The sequence below is a fragment of the Hemibagrus wyckioides genome, linkage group LG19, assembly GCF_019097595.1.
Source record: "Hemibagrus wyckioides isolate EC202008001 linkage group LG19, SWU_Hwy_1.0, whole genome shotgun sequence".
Classification (NCBI taxonomy): Eukaryota; Metazoa; Chordata; class Actinopteri; order Siluriformes; family Bagridae; genus Hemibagrus; species Hemibagrus wyckioides.
In genome coordinates this window covers 3,655,329-3,670,000 of record NC_080728.1, presented here as the reverse complement: position 1 = coordinate 3,670,000, position 14,672 = coordinate 3,655,329, and the positions used below count along the sequence as shown (strand labels likewise).

The following is a 14,672-nucleotide window of genomic DNA, read 5'->3' as shown; positions in this document are numbered from 1 at the left end:
GTTGTGTCCAAACCAAACTCCATGAGATACATCGTGTCCGGTCTGTACCCTGGCCGGCTGTATAACTTCAGCCTGTCCACTGTGAGCGGGGGAACACCAGGGCCGGTCACCTACAGCTCAGCTGTTTACCACTCCATCCGCACAGGTGAGAACACAATCAGCCACACACACTGAACTGGGAGATACTTACAAGCAGCCACAAGAGGGCATGTTAGATTGGGAGAATGGACATGGGATCAGTGTGGAGTGGGCAGTCAGTGACGAATGGAGAAGACCTTTAAAATTTAGGTTAGTTTAAGGAAAGCTGCTTTGAGAAATCTTGTTTGTGGTTCATTACAAAACAAGTCTAAAGTGGGTTCCTGGGTGTTACAGTGCACTGTTTGTGGTTTATAACAAAACTGACCCACAATATGTCCAACTTTATTTTTATAAATCAGGTAGGGACCAAATGTCTCTACAAGCAGAGAGACTGTTCTGAACTTATGGGGACATTTGACTGGTCCCCACAAGACAAGCTCCTTTTTTAAACAAAAACTTTGTGTGTGTGTATGTGTGTGTGTGTGTGTGTGTGTGTTCATGTGAATTTATTCCTTTATGAGGACCAAACACAAATTTGTCAACATAATGATAGATCAATGTCAAAAGTCCTCATAATCACCACGTTCTCGCAAATTAAAGTTTTTTGTTGCTTTAAATAAAGAAAACAAACAAACAGATGAATAATAAATCAATATAAACAGAACAAAAATATTTTATCTGGGTTATAGTTATAGTTCGATTCAGGTGTGTTATCAGCATCATTTCATCTACAGTAACAAAGGAAGGTCCTTAGTGTGTGTGGTGCATGTGTGTGTATATTTGTCTATATGCAAATGTATGTGTGTGTGTGTGTGTGTAGTGTATATTAGTGCATGTTTGTGTATATGTAAGTGTGTGAGTGAGAGAGAGAGAGAGAGAGAGATGGTTTTGTGATGTTCTTAATAAACTTGTGTCCAGCTCTGGAGAATTGCAGTTGGAACACGATAAATTCAAGCCCATGAAACAGCATCACCAGTGCTCAGGGTCCAGCAGTCCTGTCCTAGTTCTCGGAGAGATGTTCCTCATCTCTTACTTGCTTAGAAGTTTTGTTTAAAGAACAGAAATCAGGCTGCCGTCTGTGGAGTGCAGCTGCTGCTGGATAGCACCTCGTTTGTGTGTTGGCCCAAAATGAAGGAGCATACTGTTGCCGGAATAGTTCATGTTTTATTCAGCGCAGCAAATCCTCCGTGGTTCAGCTCTGCAGAGGAAACAGCACGCTCACTGTCCGTGATTGGAAAGTAGTTCAAAACCGAAAGAGATAACATTAGTGACATGTTTCGCTGGTAAACTACCTGCTGGAGTGATTTCGAGGATTAAAGTTGTGATGAGACACAGATTGTCTTTGCTCTTGTCAGATCCTGACATGTACATGTGTGATATATAGACACTGGACTTCATTATGGAAGTCATTTGTTCAACAAGTTCCTTCCTTCTTTATTCAGAATGATGCATGATTTCTGAATTATTCATTACCGCGTTGGAGAAAGACAATTACTGTCATTTGCTGATGAAGAGTCATGGAGAGTCTTTTGGTTCAGCTCTCATTGTTTGGCGGCGCACTCAAAGCGTATCGCTCCTGCTGACTGAACTGATTTGACTGATGAGTTGATAGCAGACAGCTATTATGGGACTCGGTCTCTTGAGAGGCTGAAGCTTGTATTCATGAGATACCGCTAGTCTGAGCCGTTATCAATCGCCTGCATCCTCTGGGCCAAGGAACGGACCATCGATCCAAAGTCCTCGCCGAATCAATGTTCTTATTCGGGTAATTTTGCTTCAAAGTTACAAACCGACTCACCGAGAAAGTTTCCACCGATCCGTCTGTTCTCCGTGCCGAGTCATTCTACTCATTCCAGTTTTTTGTTCCATTTGCTCTGAAGCTCTTCCTCAGAAAGGAGAACTCTCAAGCTTAATCAAGTGTTTTAAGTAGATGACGGCTCACTCTGAGTGAGAACAAAACGCCTCTCATTAATTATTCCCCTCTTTACACTCCCTACAGCAGCAAGGTGCTGGAGTAAGAGCAGGTCAGATTAATCAAGTGCATGGAGAGAGAGAGCGAGAGAGAGAGAGAGAGAGAGAGAGAGAGAGGGAAACACACATGCTGCACTTGCTGACTCGTCATTGATTATTAAGTGGTGTGTGTGTAATACATGGCACATGCCATTTCAGTATTTAAGAGGACATTTGATGTGTATCACAAGCACAGGTTATTAAAACTTTGTATGCACTCACTGAATATTTTCCAAACTGAATAACAAACAAACTTTTACCTTTCTTCAGCTCCAGGACCGGTCCAGAGCTTCCACTGCCATCCCCTGAGCTCCAAGTCTCTGTCCTGCTCCTGGAAGCCTCCAGCATCTGATTACAGTGCCTACTTCATAGAATGCAGGAGACAAGGCTCGAAAGAGCCGGTGTACAATCGCACACTCAGTGCTGATATCCAGTCTCAACACTTCGACAAGCTGGAGCCTTTCAGGAATTACACAGTCTCAGTTACCGTGATCTCTGGAGACAAGAAAGGAGCGGCAGTCCAGAACAGCACCTTCACCATGATCGACCGTAAGTCCATCTCTCAGTGTTTACAGAAATCACTAAACACTGATCATACCACACTCCAGGGATACTTGAATAAAAAGCAGCGGATTTCTTAAAATTAGCTTGATTAGTTGTATTAGAGGTTCACGATGAATGACGTGGTTCATGGGGAAAAAAAAAGCTTGGAAGAAGCTGGAGTGTGTGTTTCGACAGATAACCAGTTTTAGTGAACTAATAAAGAAAACGTAAAAACTGAATTGACGCAGATCCTCTAACATGCTCGATTAAACCAAAAACATGTTCAGAATCATACTTTTTTACTTTTTTTTTAAAGCTAACATACAATACAAACCAAAATCATCAGTTTCCTCAAATATATTTAGTAGCGTATAAAGCCTAGAGCTCTCTGAGTTTCAGACGCCGCTGTATGCATGGAACAGGAGACTCATTTTTTACCTAATTATTAGCACTTGTTTCAGTATTAACTAATAATAAATTATTATTACTTGTTTCTACAAGGAACAAACAACATACACAAAGATAACAAGCTGTAGATTTGATCTGATCTGATTTAATGAATGTGATGAAATTTGCAATTACTATCAAAGTATATTATTAACTATAAACCTATATTGCTTCTTTATAGAAATATAGTAAATACTGAAAGATTGATCGTGTTCCAATGAATGGATAGATAAATAAATAAATAAATAAATAAATAAATAAATAAGTAAGTAAGTAAGTAAGTAAGTAAGTAAGTAAGTAAGTAAGTAAGTAAGTCTATTCAGTCCTTCCAGGAGTTTTCTGAGATCAGCCAAAAATGCCTGATTTTTATTTTTTAGTTATTTTTCACAATATTTTTGATGCAACCTGCAGACTTTTGTGCGATTTTAATGTTGAAAATGACTTGAATTAGTAAAATTACAGGCACGGGATGTTTCTTTTATACAGCAAGCAGTGAGAGACATATGTACTGACTTTCTGTGAGAGCTGTACTCATGTTCCACACACGTGACTGGAGGAGAGATTTGGCTGAACGTGTGTTGTGATGAGGTCACGTGACACACGTGTCAAACTAAATCTGCAGAAAATCTGCGCAAATTTTGAATAACCTCCTCTAAATAAACCTCATGCTTGGTTTTGTGTTCATTTGTGTGAAATGTGAAATCCTGCAGCGACTTACATTAGGTGTGTTGTGTTATTGTCACAGGAAACACTCGCTACATTTGAATGAATGAATGAATGAATGAATGAATGAATTGCTAGAAGACTTAGAGAGACATGAATACAAGTTCCCTGATTGTAATTTTTCCCCAAAGATATTCATATGAAATGTTTGTAAGCTCAGGAAAAGGAGATTATTGTAGCAGTAGTTTTAAGACATATGATCTGTGTCTATAGGAGAACAGTGTATTGGACTTTAATATATATCTACTGTTTACTTTCCTCTTGGCATTTCTCATGTAGCATGCATGTCATGTGTAGAGTGTGTGTTCATCTGCATGTAGTTCAACACACACACACACACACACACAACGGCTTCTCACTAGCAGACTCGCTGTGTTTATTAAAGTGAAATGCTCCCTAAAAAACTCCTCTAAAGGTTTCGCATTCTAAATCTGTCAACATGATTTATAAGAGGAGTTCAGAGTAAATAAAGGAAGATGAGTGTGAGAGTGTGAGATGATATTCTCACTTTAGTGATAGATAGATATATCTTCACTTTCAGTCTTCTACTGTCACGCTGCTGTGTGTAACAGAACACTGAACTACATACAGATAACCACACACACACACACACACTACTGTACTACACACACACACACACACACTCTACTGTACTACACACACACACACTCTACTGTACTACACACACACACACACACTCTACTGTACTACACACACACACACACACACACTACTGTACTACACACACACACACACACACACACTACTGTACTACAGACACACACTACTGTACTACACACACACACACACACACTACTGTACTACACACACACACACTCACACACTCTACTGTACTACACACACACACACTCTACTGTACTACACACACACACACTCACACACTACTGTACTACACACACACACACACACACACACTCTACAGTATTATACAGACTCTTTTGTACTACACACACACTCTCTACAGCACTACACACACACACACTCTACTGTACTACACACACACGTATACATACACACACACACACACACACACTCTACAGTATTATACAGACTCTTTTGTACTACACACACACTCTCTACAGCACTACACACACACACACTCTACTGTACTACACACACACGTATACATACACACACACACACACACACACACACACTCTACAGTATTATACAGACTCTTTTGTACTACACACACACTCTCTACAGCACTACACACACACACACTCTACTGTACTACACACACACGTATACATACACACACACACACACACACACTCTACAGTATTATACAGACTCTTTTGTACTACACACACACTCTCTACTGCACTACACACACACACCATAATCTGATGTACTGTTAGATATTAGTCATATTTTGAAACAGGGCTGAATAGACTAAACCAAAATACAGGAACATTAAACTTATTTCTAGACATTTTTACTCATTTTGAACTTTCGGTTTTCTTACTGAGCAGAAATATCTAGAAATAGATTTAATCATCTTGTTTATAGAAGGAAGTAGTAAACAATACAAGCTCACTGATTTTTGAATGATCCGGTAACGAGTAAAGAGAAGGTAAGGGACGCTGGTGTGAGGCTGGGTGCAGGAGGAGAGTCTTGTGTAGCTCAGCTCACCTCAGACCTCTCCTGGGAACAGATCCACACTCAGACTTGAATAAAGATTCACTCAAATAGCTCAGGCCACCTGGGAGACGGAGCGAGCGAGTGAAGTGCAGAGAAGTGAGGAGAAGAGAGGGAGAGGAGAATGACAGAAAGAGGAGAAGAAGGCTGCTGGGAGTCGCGGTGTTTCAGCTCGTCTGCCTGCTCAGGGAGGAGAGGAGAGCGAGGCCACGGCTAACAGAATTAGACCAGCTGAGATGGAGCCGCATTAGACCACAAATCCTCCAGATGGCTGTGATGGATCTGCGCATGTGGAGCAGATTTACGGCTCGGGCATGGGGTTTTATGTTCGCTTTCTTCTTTTACACAGGATTTAGTAGCCTGATGCGTCCATTTCATGCTGAAATGTCAATAACGCTATCAGGCATTATATCATTTCTTTATTTCATGTCAAATCGAACAAAAATGACGTTCTGCAAATGACAGAATGGGCAAATGCCTGGTATAGACATTACTTCTGACATTGGGTCTAGAGTGGCTATATGTGGAGTTCCACATATCATCTGTTTAATATTAAAAGATATCAGCTATCAGCAAGAAACCAAGGTTTAGCCAAACAAATCTGTCTCTAGAACAAGACACCTTTACCGAGACTCTGACTGGTCCTTTGCAATCAATCAATCAATAACCGGCCAAACAAACTGACGAGCAAGCAAACAAAAAAATTAACAAACCAAAATCACCCGGCCAAACAATTAATAAATATATTTTGAAAAAATAGTTGCCAATAATATTTTGTTTGAAAAAAGGATTTGGTTTAATATTTTTTAAAGGTACCTTTTCGTTTTCATTTTTAATGGAAATTTGTCTTTTACACAAGATATCTTTTTTAAAAACGAGAAGTAAATAATAATAAAATAAAATTCTGAAAATACAAAAATCCGACTAATCTAAGTACATTTTTTCTTGTGCATGTGGTAAGGAGTTTCCTCAAGCATTTATTATGAAATATTTATTTAAAAATATTTCAAGAAATTAAAAAGAAGTCTAGAAACACCTTTAATAATTTTATATTCAGTTCTATTCACCCTATGTAATAAGAAAATACCCGACAAATTTGACAATAACAGAAATATTTCCATTTACACAATACACATACTTTCACTTCTGCTGTGAGACTTTTGCGGCGTTTGTGTCTGATAGTTTTTGTCAGAACAGTAAGTTACTGTTCTGTCTAAGCCCACTGCTCATTTCAACAAATCTCCTGAATGTTGTTTAGTCGCAGGTCACTTCAGGCAGTTTGTTCTGTTGCAGGTCCTCCGGTGCCTCAGGTCTCAGTGCGGGTCAGTGAGCGGGCAGCCCACATCACCCAGTCCACCATTTCCTTCAAGTTCAACTGCAGCTGGTTCAGTGACACCAACGGAGCCATTCGTTACTTCACCATCGTTGTAGCCGAGTCTGATGGTATGACTAATCCCAGAAAACATGCTAAATCCACTTGAGGAACATAGAGCAGTATTATTTTTATTTTGTTTTGCATTAATGTTGCAGAACTGATGATAAAGATTACATCATTGTGAAACAAGGTTACCACATTCACTATGTGTGTGTGTGTGTGTATACAACTAGACATGTAACAGGGATTTAACCATGACCCCAAAATGTTTCTGAGGCCCTCTAGTGGTTGTCTGCTGTATAATTTTAACTCCGCCCCTTTCCCATTATGGGCACATTTCTCATTAAATTTATTGGCATGAATTATTTTCAGTTGATCCTGATACAGCTATAAGGCATTTGTGTAGGAGTTATACTATATTTCTAGGTGATGAACAAAAGGGGTGTGGTTGTTGAGATGATTGACAGTCTCATGAGCTCACACGCTCTTTCCGGCACACACCTGAAGTGTTCTGTATCAAAGCCAGGTGCTGTTCTGCTGTGAGATCTTTATCTCCAGTGGTACACTTTACTAATCATTCCCAGCCAACTGTAAGACCTTAAAGACTGAGAGGTATTAGTTAGGTAGAGAGGTAAAGAGCCAGTGTCTCTTTTGTAAACAAGCTGCACTGAGAGAATGAGCAGAGGAGAGAAGATCTTCTTACTTCTTCACTCAGATACAAGCAGAACCAGAGGAACCTCATGGACAGCTCTGATTTATTTTCTCACATAGTTTGTGTTGAGTGTAAATGCAGACTGCTGTTTACAAGTTGGTACATTACTCAGATTAGCATGATGGATTCTCTGACCAAACATATCTCTGGCACTCCGTCCAGGGTGTATCCTGCCTTGATGCCCAATGATACCTGAGATAGGCACAGGCTCCCTGTGACCCGAGAATAGATGAAAAAAAGATAAAGATTAAAGTTAAGTTACTATTTATCCCTCAAATTTCTCTCTAATGAGTAAGTCTGAGGCAATAGTGGGAAGGAAAAACACCCTGAGATGATATGAGGAAGGAACCTTCAGAGGAACCAGGCTCAGAAGGGCACCTCATCCTCATTTGGGTGACACATTAAATAACATTAAATAATGTAAATGTATTTATCTCACTTATACAACTGAGTAGTTTAGGGTTAAGAGCCTTGCTCAAGGGCTCAGCAGTAGCAGCCTGGAGGTCCAGGGATTTGAACTCACAACCTCTCAATCAGTAGTCTGACACCTTAACCAATGAGCTACCAATTCCCTCAAAATGATTCAATTTAATGACTTAATTCAACCAAAAAAAACGGCCTCAAGACTGCAGATTAAATGGCACCATGCTGTTCTCTCATATGGTTATTACAAATAGAAGACATACAAAGCTGATATTGTCTATAAACTCAAACCAAACTCAAATACATGGCAATTCACTTCACACTCCATCCAGGGTCTCCCCTGCCTTGTGCCCTGAGTCCACTGGGATAGACTCCAGGTTTCCTGCAATCCTGTAGTGGGAAATTCCTACAGAAAACTGATACCTGGATGAATGGATGGATGGGTGGATGGGTGGGTGGGTGGATGGGTGGATGGTTGGTTGGTCTGTGCTGGAAAGAATGTGTAAGCTCATGAGACTGTCAATCATCTCCCTTTTGTTTGTCACCTAGAAATATAGTACAAGTGCCTTATGGCTATATCAGGATCAAACTCAATTACATGGCAATTCACTTCACAGGTTCTGAGCCCATGTTGCCAGAACACAGGCATCCTCTGCCCTCATACCTGGACTACAAACACAACAGCTCTGTATCAGCTTACCAGACCAGCTACTTTCAGAGTGTGTGTGAGGATGAAGAGGATTCAGCAAACCTGGTGTATGAGATCAAGCTCGGAGCCGGGATGGCTCGTCTGGGAGGAACTTGTGAGCAAGACATGGAGCCCAAACAGCGGGGGAAATATTTCTGTGATGGACCCTTAAAATCCAGAACAGCTTATAGGTAACGTGAATATTTTAAATAATGCATGAGGTATTAGTCAGAGTAAGTGCCTTTAACAGCAGCAGCATTATGTAACAGTAAAAGTTAGTAATGCACAGAATGTAATTATACTGCAGTCACTGACCGGAGATTAAACTAATAACGTCTCATTAACTCGTTTAGGCAAATATACCCATTCTTTAAAAGGATTTATTACTCAATAACTGTGTGCGTGTTCATTTTTAATTTTTATAAAAACCACACAGTTCTCAGGATTCAAAGGAGTAAAAATGAGACAAAACGTTTCTGATGAATCACATCCAGCTTTCTTATCTCCTCTGTGTGTGTGGAGTTTGCATGTTCTCCCCATGGTTTTGGGGTTTCCTTTGGGTTCTCTGGCTTCCTCCCCCAGTGGTCTGCCTTCCTGTTAGCACTCCATCCAGGGTCGCCTGTGCCTTGTGCCCCAAGTCCCCTGGGAGAGACTTCAGGTTTCCCGCAATCTGGTAGTAGGAAAACCCTACAGAAAATGGATACCTGGATGAATGGATGGATGGATGGATGGTTGGTTGGATGAATGGTTGGTTGGTTGAATGGATAAATGGATGGATGGATGGATGGATGGCTGGTTGATTGATTGGGTGGATGGATGGATGAATGAATGGTTGGTTGAATGGTTGGTTGGTTGAATGGATGGATGGATGGGTAGATGGATGGATGGATGGATGGATGGAAAGCCTACTGGGGGAATATATTTATAGAAAAGTTCCAAAAAAATTTTTTCAAAATAATCTTCAAAATAAATGATGATATTAAAGCTATTTCTGCTCTCAGAGATGCCCCATACGTTCAAAAGAATCTTACATTTGAAGGCATTATCTTTATCAACCACTAAAATTCTGTGTAAGGTTATCCAACAGAGGGAAAAAGACATGTCTCACACTGAAAGCCAACAGAGTCCTGATTCATTTTATATCAGACTCACAGCCAGGAAATCATTTACTTATTTATACTGATTGAAAATATCCGATAAGCACTGATGTAGTGGTAAAAAGGCTTTTCTTTGTGATTGGTTCCAGGTTGAGTGTCCGAGCCTTCACTCAGCTCTTTGACGAGGACAACAAGGAGATGTCTCATCCTCTGTTCAGTGACACCTACCTCTCACTCCCACTCTGGACACAAGCAGGTGAGATACTAATACCCTCCACTGCTTCACCTCTTCCTGTAGTCATGTCAGTGCTGCAGAACTAAAAGAGCTCGTTCTTCCAATCAGAGCCGCTGGGAGGCGTGGCCGAGGGCATCAGCGCCGGCTTGTTTCTCATCGGCACGATGATCGCTGTAACTGCCTTACTGATCTACAGGCAGAGGGTTCGCAAAGTGTGAGTGTGTGCACCCGAACACACACACAACACACACACAAACACACGCACATCCGTTTCCTGCTTAAAGGCAAGCTATTAGCAGTGCTTAATGAGGGGACTAATGTTAAAGAGGAACAGGAAAGCTGGGCATCTGGAACATACAGATAATTAAATGAAGACCTGAGCGAGAGACGCAGCTCCTGCTCACTAATCTAATCTGCCTAATATATTGCTCTAACATGATAATTACCAACCAAGTACATGCTGAACAGGTCCACAACTGTGCTGACATACAGTGCAAAAGTTTGCGTCCCCTTGATCTATAAAGCTCCCTTAGGGCATGGGAGCAATTTAGTCAACAGTTTAATAGCAAGCTCATAAGTTTGCTGTGCTCTTGCTTTATTATTCATTTATATGGATTTGGATCATGTGACTAATGTTTTACTGAAAGCATGGTTACTTCATAAAGTTTATATATTTATTTATTTATGTATTTATAAATTATAGAACCCTTCTGCAAGGGTTCTTTAAAGGCCTAAAGCAAACTTTCTGAAGCACAACAACAACGACAGCAATAGATACTGTCTTTTTTTTCCTCTCTATATTCATTTAGTAAACATTATCTGTTCAATCTTAATGTATTTCTACTCAGCTACACCCTTTTTAGTACAGTATGTATATTGCTACAGCATCTAAACTTTTTGTTTTTTGTTTCTTATGCAATAAACGGTAAGAGACCCAGACACAGTGAGAGGATACAAACTGTTGCATTGCATTGTTCAATGGTCCGTTTCTGTGTGTGTGTAGAGCGGTGCAGGAAAGCCCTCTGGTCAGGATGAGTATGTGGAAGGAGGTTCCCACCTCAGGGATGTACACGGGAGTCAGGAGGTATGAGATGTTTCCTTCCAGTGACTAAAATGTTAATTATTAAGCAGCTTCACGCAGTCATTATCATCCGATCCTTTTCTCAGAAATACAGCAGCTCTGGTTAGAAGTGAAGGGGGTTATATGCTGAGTCATGTCTCGTAGGCCATCCAGACGGCTTAGGGAGTAAATCTTGCGTTTATTACCGGTAGCCTCTGGAGTTCACTCTGAGACAAGCCAAAAGACTCTTCACCTTTATAGGCAGCATTTTATTTGATCAGGGATTTGGATGATGCGACGTTTACGACTGAGCTGGGATTGGAAACACTGCGTTTTTTAAGAAGATCATTCCCCTCGGCGTAAAGAGAGATATCGATATGTGAGTGAGGCCAAAAGAGCAGAAAATAACAGGACTTCTGAAGTGCTGATCGCTGCAAAGAGTTACAGTAATAACGCTGAGCGAACGCTGCATTGCCACAAGCTTAACTGTCTGGAATGCAGTGTTGCTTGGAGTGGAATCAAGGATATGTTTAGAATGATAACGTTATAAAACTCAGTTACACATCATTATGTCAAATGAAGAGCGTGTAGATGAAGCAGATGAACATTACACATGGTGTCACAACATTCCTTACTTGATGTGCTTTTTAACATTCGAAAGATCTGACAAGTTTGTACACACATCTCAGTAAAGGATAATGACTGACAGTGATGGATCAATGACATGGAGATACAGGGTAATATTTACACCATTACAGCTGCTTATTGTGAGCAAACAATTATACCGGTTAGGCTCAGAGAGAGGGAGAGAGAGAGAGAGAGAGAGAGAGAGAGAAAGGCATGCTAAAAGAGGGAGAGTAACAGAAAGAGAGGAAGACAGATAGAGAGAGAGAGAGAAAGGGAGAAGTATGCTGAGAGAGAGAGTAACAGAAAGAGAGCAAGATAGATAAAGAAAGAGAAAGAAAAAGACAGAAATAGAAGGAGAGAGAGAGACAGAAAGACTGAGACATGCTGAAAGAGAGAGACAGGTAGAAAGAGGAAGAAATGACAGAAAGAGAGAGAGAGAAAGAAAAAGACCGAAGCATGCTAAAAAATAAAGCAAGACTAACAGAAAGAGAGAGACAGGTAGAAAGAGAAAAGAAGACAGAAGGAGAAAGAAACAGAGAGAGAGAAAGGGAGCAAGAGAGAGAGTGAGAGAGAGATAGACTGAAGCATGCTAAAAAAGAAAGCAAGACTAACAGAAAGAGACACAGACAGGTAGAAAGAGAAAAAAGACAGAAGGAGAAAGAAATAGAGAGAAAGAGGGAGAGAGAGAGATGCTAAAAGAGAGAGATAGTAGAGAGTAAGAGAAAGGGAGCAAGAGAGAGAGAGAGAGAGAGAGTTAAATTGTGTGTTTACACACAGGTTATCTCTGTCAGTGTGAGCTCTTACTACTGGTCCTGATATAAATAAATGGTTGAAAGTGCTACTCTGGGGTTGGAGTCGATGCCTGATGAACACAGACAGCCTGTGAGATTAATGTGAGCTGTAAAGCAGCTGAGTGAAAGAGGCTGGGATAAAGAGAGGAACCGTAAACACAATTTAATCATGCTTTCTTCTCCTCCTTTATTACAGCAACCGTCGCTTAGCCAGGTAAGCATTTTCCTCCTCATTAATATGAACGACCATCTGTAATGTGCATGGAGATGGTTTTAAAAACAACAACAACAATTAGTTTGGATGACTGTGTCTGTGTGTTTTATTAGCCCCATCAAAGCAGCGCACTTCGAAGCTCATCTCAGTAAACTCCAAGCCGACTCCAATTACCTCCTCTCAGAGGAGTTCGAGGTGAGGCGGTCGACGCTGACTCTGACTCTGACACTATCTGCAACCTTGAGCACTAAAACTTTATGGTCTGTTTATATTATTAGAAAAAATGATATATATATATATATATATATATAGCTTGCTCGTTTTCTTCGACAGGATCTCAAGGATGTGGGTCGGAACCAGACCCTGGATGCTGCACGCTTGCCTGAGAACCGCTGCAAGAATCGATACAACAATATACTGCCCTGTAAGTCACTGTAATAACACACTATGAATAGTACTACACAGCGTCTCGGCAGAAAGGACATGGACATTTAATACAACTCCACGTGACTATATAGACTTGTATAAAGGATATTATTTATAATCACACTCTCCGTCACCCAGATGAGGATGGATTAGCTTTTGAGTCTCCAGGTTTCTTCCTCACATCCTCTCGGGGGAGTTTTTCCTTACCATCAGTGCCTCAGTCTTGCTCATTAGGGCTTCTTTTCAATTAATTTTAAACTTTCTATTCCTTTAAAGCTGCTTTGAGATAATGTCCACTGTTAAAAGCGCTATACAAATAAAACTGACACACTCAAAGGTGCTTAAGGAACGTGGTGTGTTTCCTCCCTTAGTTTGGTTTGTTTAGAGAAATATAAACATGATGATCATGCACCCAATTTAGTCAAATGAATTCTGGAGCAGTTCGTTTGTGTTGTGTTAAACCCAACAGACCAATGAACCAACCTGTACAGCAATGCATGATGGGTGATGAACTGTGTTACGTAGGTTAGCATATTTGGTTAGCTAATCACGCAACGTGAGTCGTGGGATAACGTGTGTGTGTGTGTGTGTGTGTGTGTGTGTGTATGAGTGTGTCACAACAGTACCTCTTCAGTGTAAATGATGTATAACGACTCTTTTCTGAGGCAGGTGAATTGAACCATGAACCAGGAAACCTCGATTCTTGCTCAAACTGATCAATTATAACGACTAGAGTCACAGTAAACTCCCACAGCTGTTAATTATCCATCGTGATAGATGAGCGCTATGAGCCAACGATTAATGACAGGACAGTTCACTCACATGTGATTTACACGAAGATTATTTCAGTATGCTGAGATCCAAGACGAGGAGAAAACTCATCACTGTAAGAGTTCCTCTGAGTTTTGGACACAGCTCTGATGAAGAGTGTCCTGTTTTACTTTCCAGATGACTCGACTCGTGTGAAGCTCTCATGCCTAGAGGACGACCTGTGCTCAGACTACATCAACGCCAGCTTCATGCCAGTGAGTCAGCGCACATTTACACCACTGTAACACCACCACGCTTCTATGAAAAGAGAATTTTCACCTTTTCGTGTGTTAAAGCTTTATTCACTACCTGTGCTCACTACACAGGGTGTGACCAATGAGAGGACGATGCCTTATTGAGACTCACAGAATTACATGACAATATTTATTATTCAAAAATAGTCATATAGGCCAGTGGCCACTTTAATAGGAACACCAGTATGCAGTCAGCCAGTGTGGCGTCTGGCAGCAGGACAAGGCTGTGCAGCCTGAGATGCTTTTCAGTTTCCTCCCTGAATGTTCTAGGAGCTGTAACAGTGGTACAAGGTTTTCTTTCAGTACACAGGGTGTAACATAACAGTGCTCTAGTGCACTACACAGTATACTTTATGCTTTTTTGGGATTGACAGAAAAATAGTGATTCCAATGAAGGCACACTGGAAAGTCTTAATGACGCATGTACGTCAGGACACATCACAGTTATAAATACAGTATGAATAAAGTATAAAGGAGTCTACCTGTATTTCTTTGAA

The 14,672-nt window shown here is 40.7% G+C and overlaps 1 protein-coding gene across 2 annotated transcripts in view; it reads left to right on the top strand.

The window, feature by feature from the left end:
- The window catches only part of ptprb (protein tyrosine phosphatase receptor type b), a 49,669-nt gene that overhangs the window by 27,047 nt on the left and 7,950 nt on the right, over window positions 1-14,672 (top strand). For both annotated transcript variants that reach the window (XM_058416959.1, XM_058416958.1), the window contains exons 15-25: window positions 1-145; window positions 2,359-2,637; window positions 6,757-6,906; window positions 8,591-8,852; window positions 9,908-10,014; window positions 10,102-10,207; window positions 10,997-11,077; window positions 12,668-12,685; window positions 12,799-12,880; window positions 13,019-13,109; window positions 14,060-14,136. The exon at window positions 1-145 is cut by the window's left edge and continues 131 nt beyond it. In XM_058416959.1, coding sequence (XP_058272942.1) covers window positions 1-145; window positions 2,359-2,637; window positions 6,757-6,906; window positions 8,591-8,852; window positions 9,908-10,014; window positions 10,102-10,207; window positions 10,997-11,077; window positions 12,668-12,685; window positions 12,799-12,880; window positions 13,019-13,109; window positions 14,060-14,136 — 1,398 coding nt within the window. The remainder of the gene's footprint in view (window positions 146-2,358; window positions 2,638-6,756; window positions 6,907-8,590; window positions 8,853-9,907; window positions 10,015-10,101; window positions 10,208-10,996; window positions 11,078-12,667; window positions 12,686-12,798; window positions 12,881-13,018; window positions 13,110-14,059; window positions 14,137-14,672) is intronic.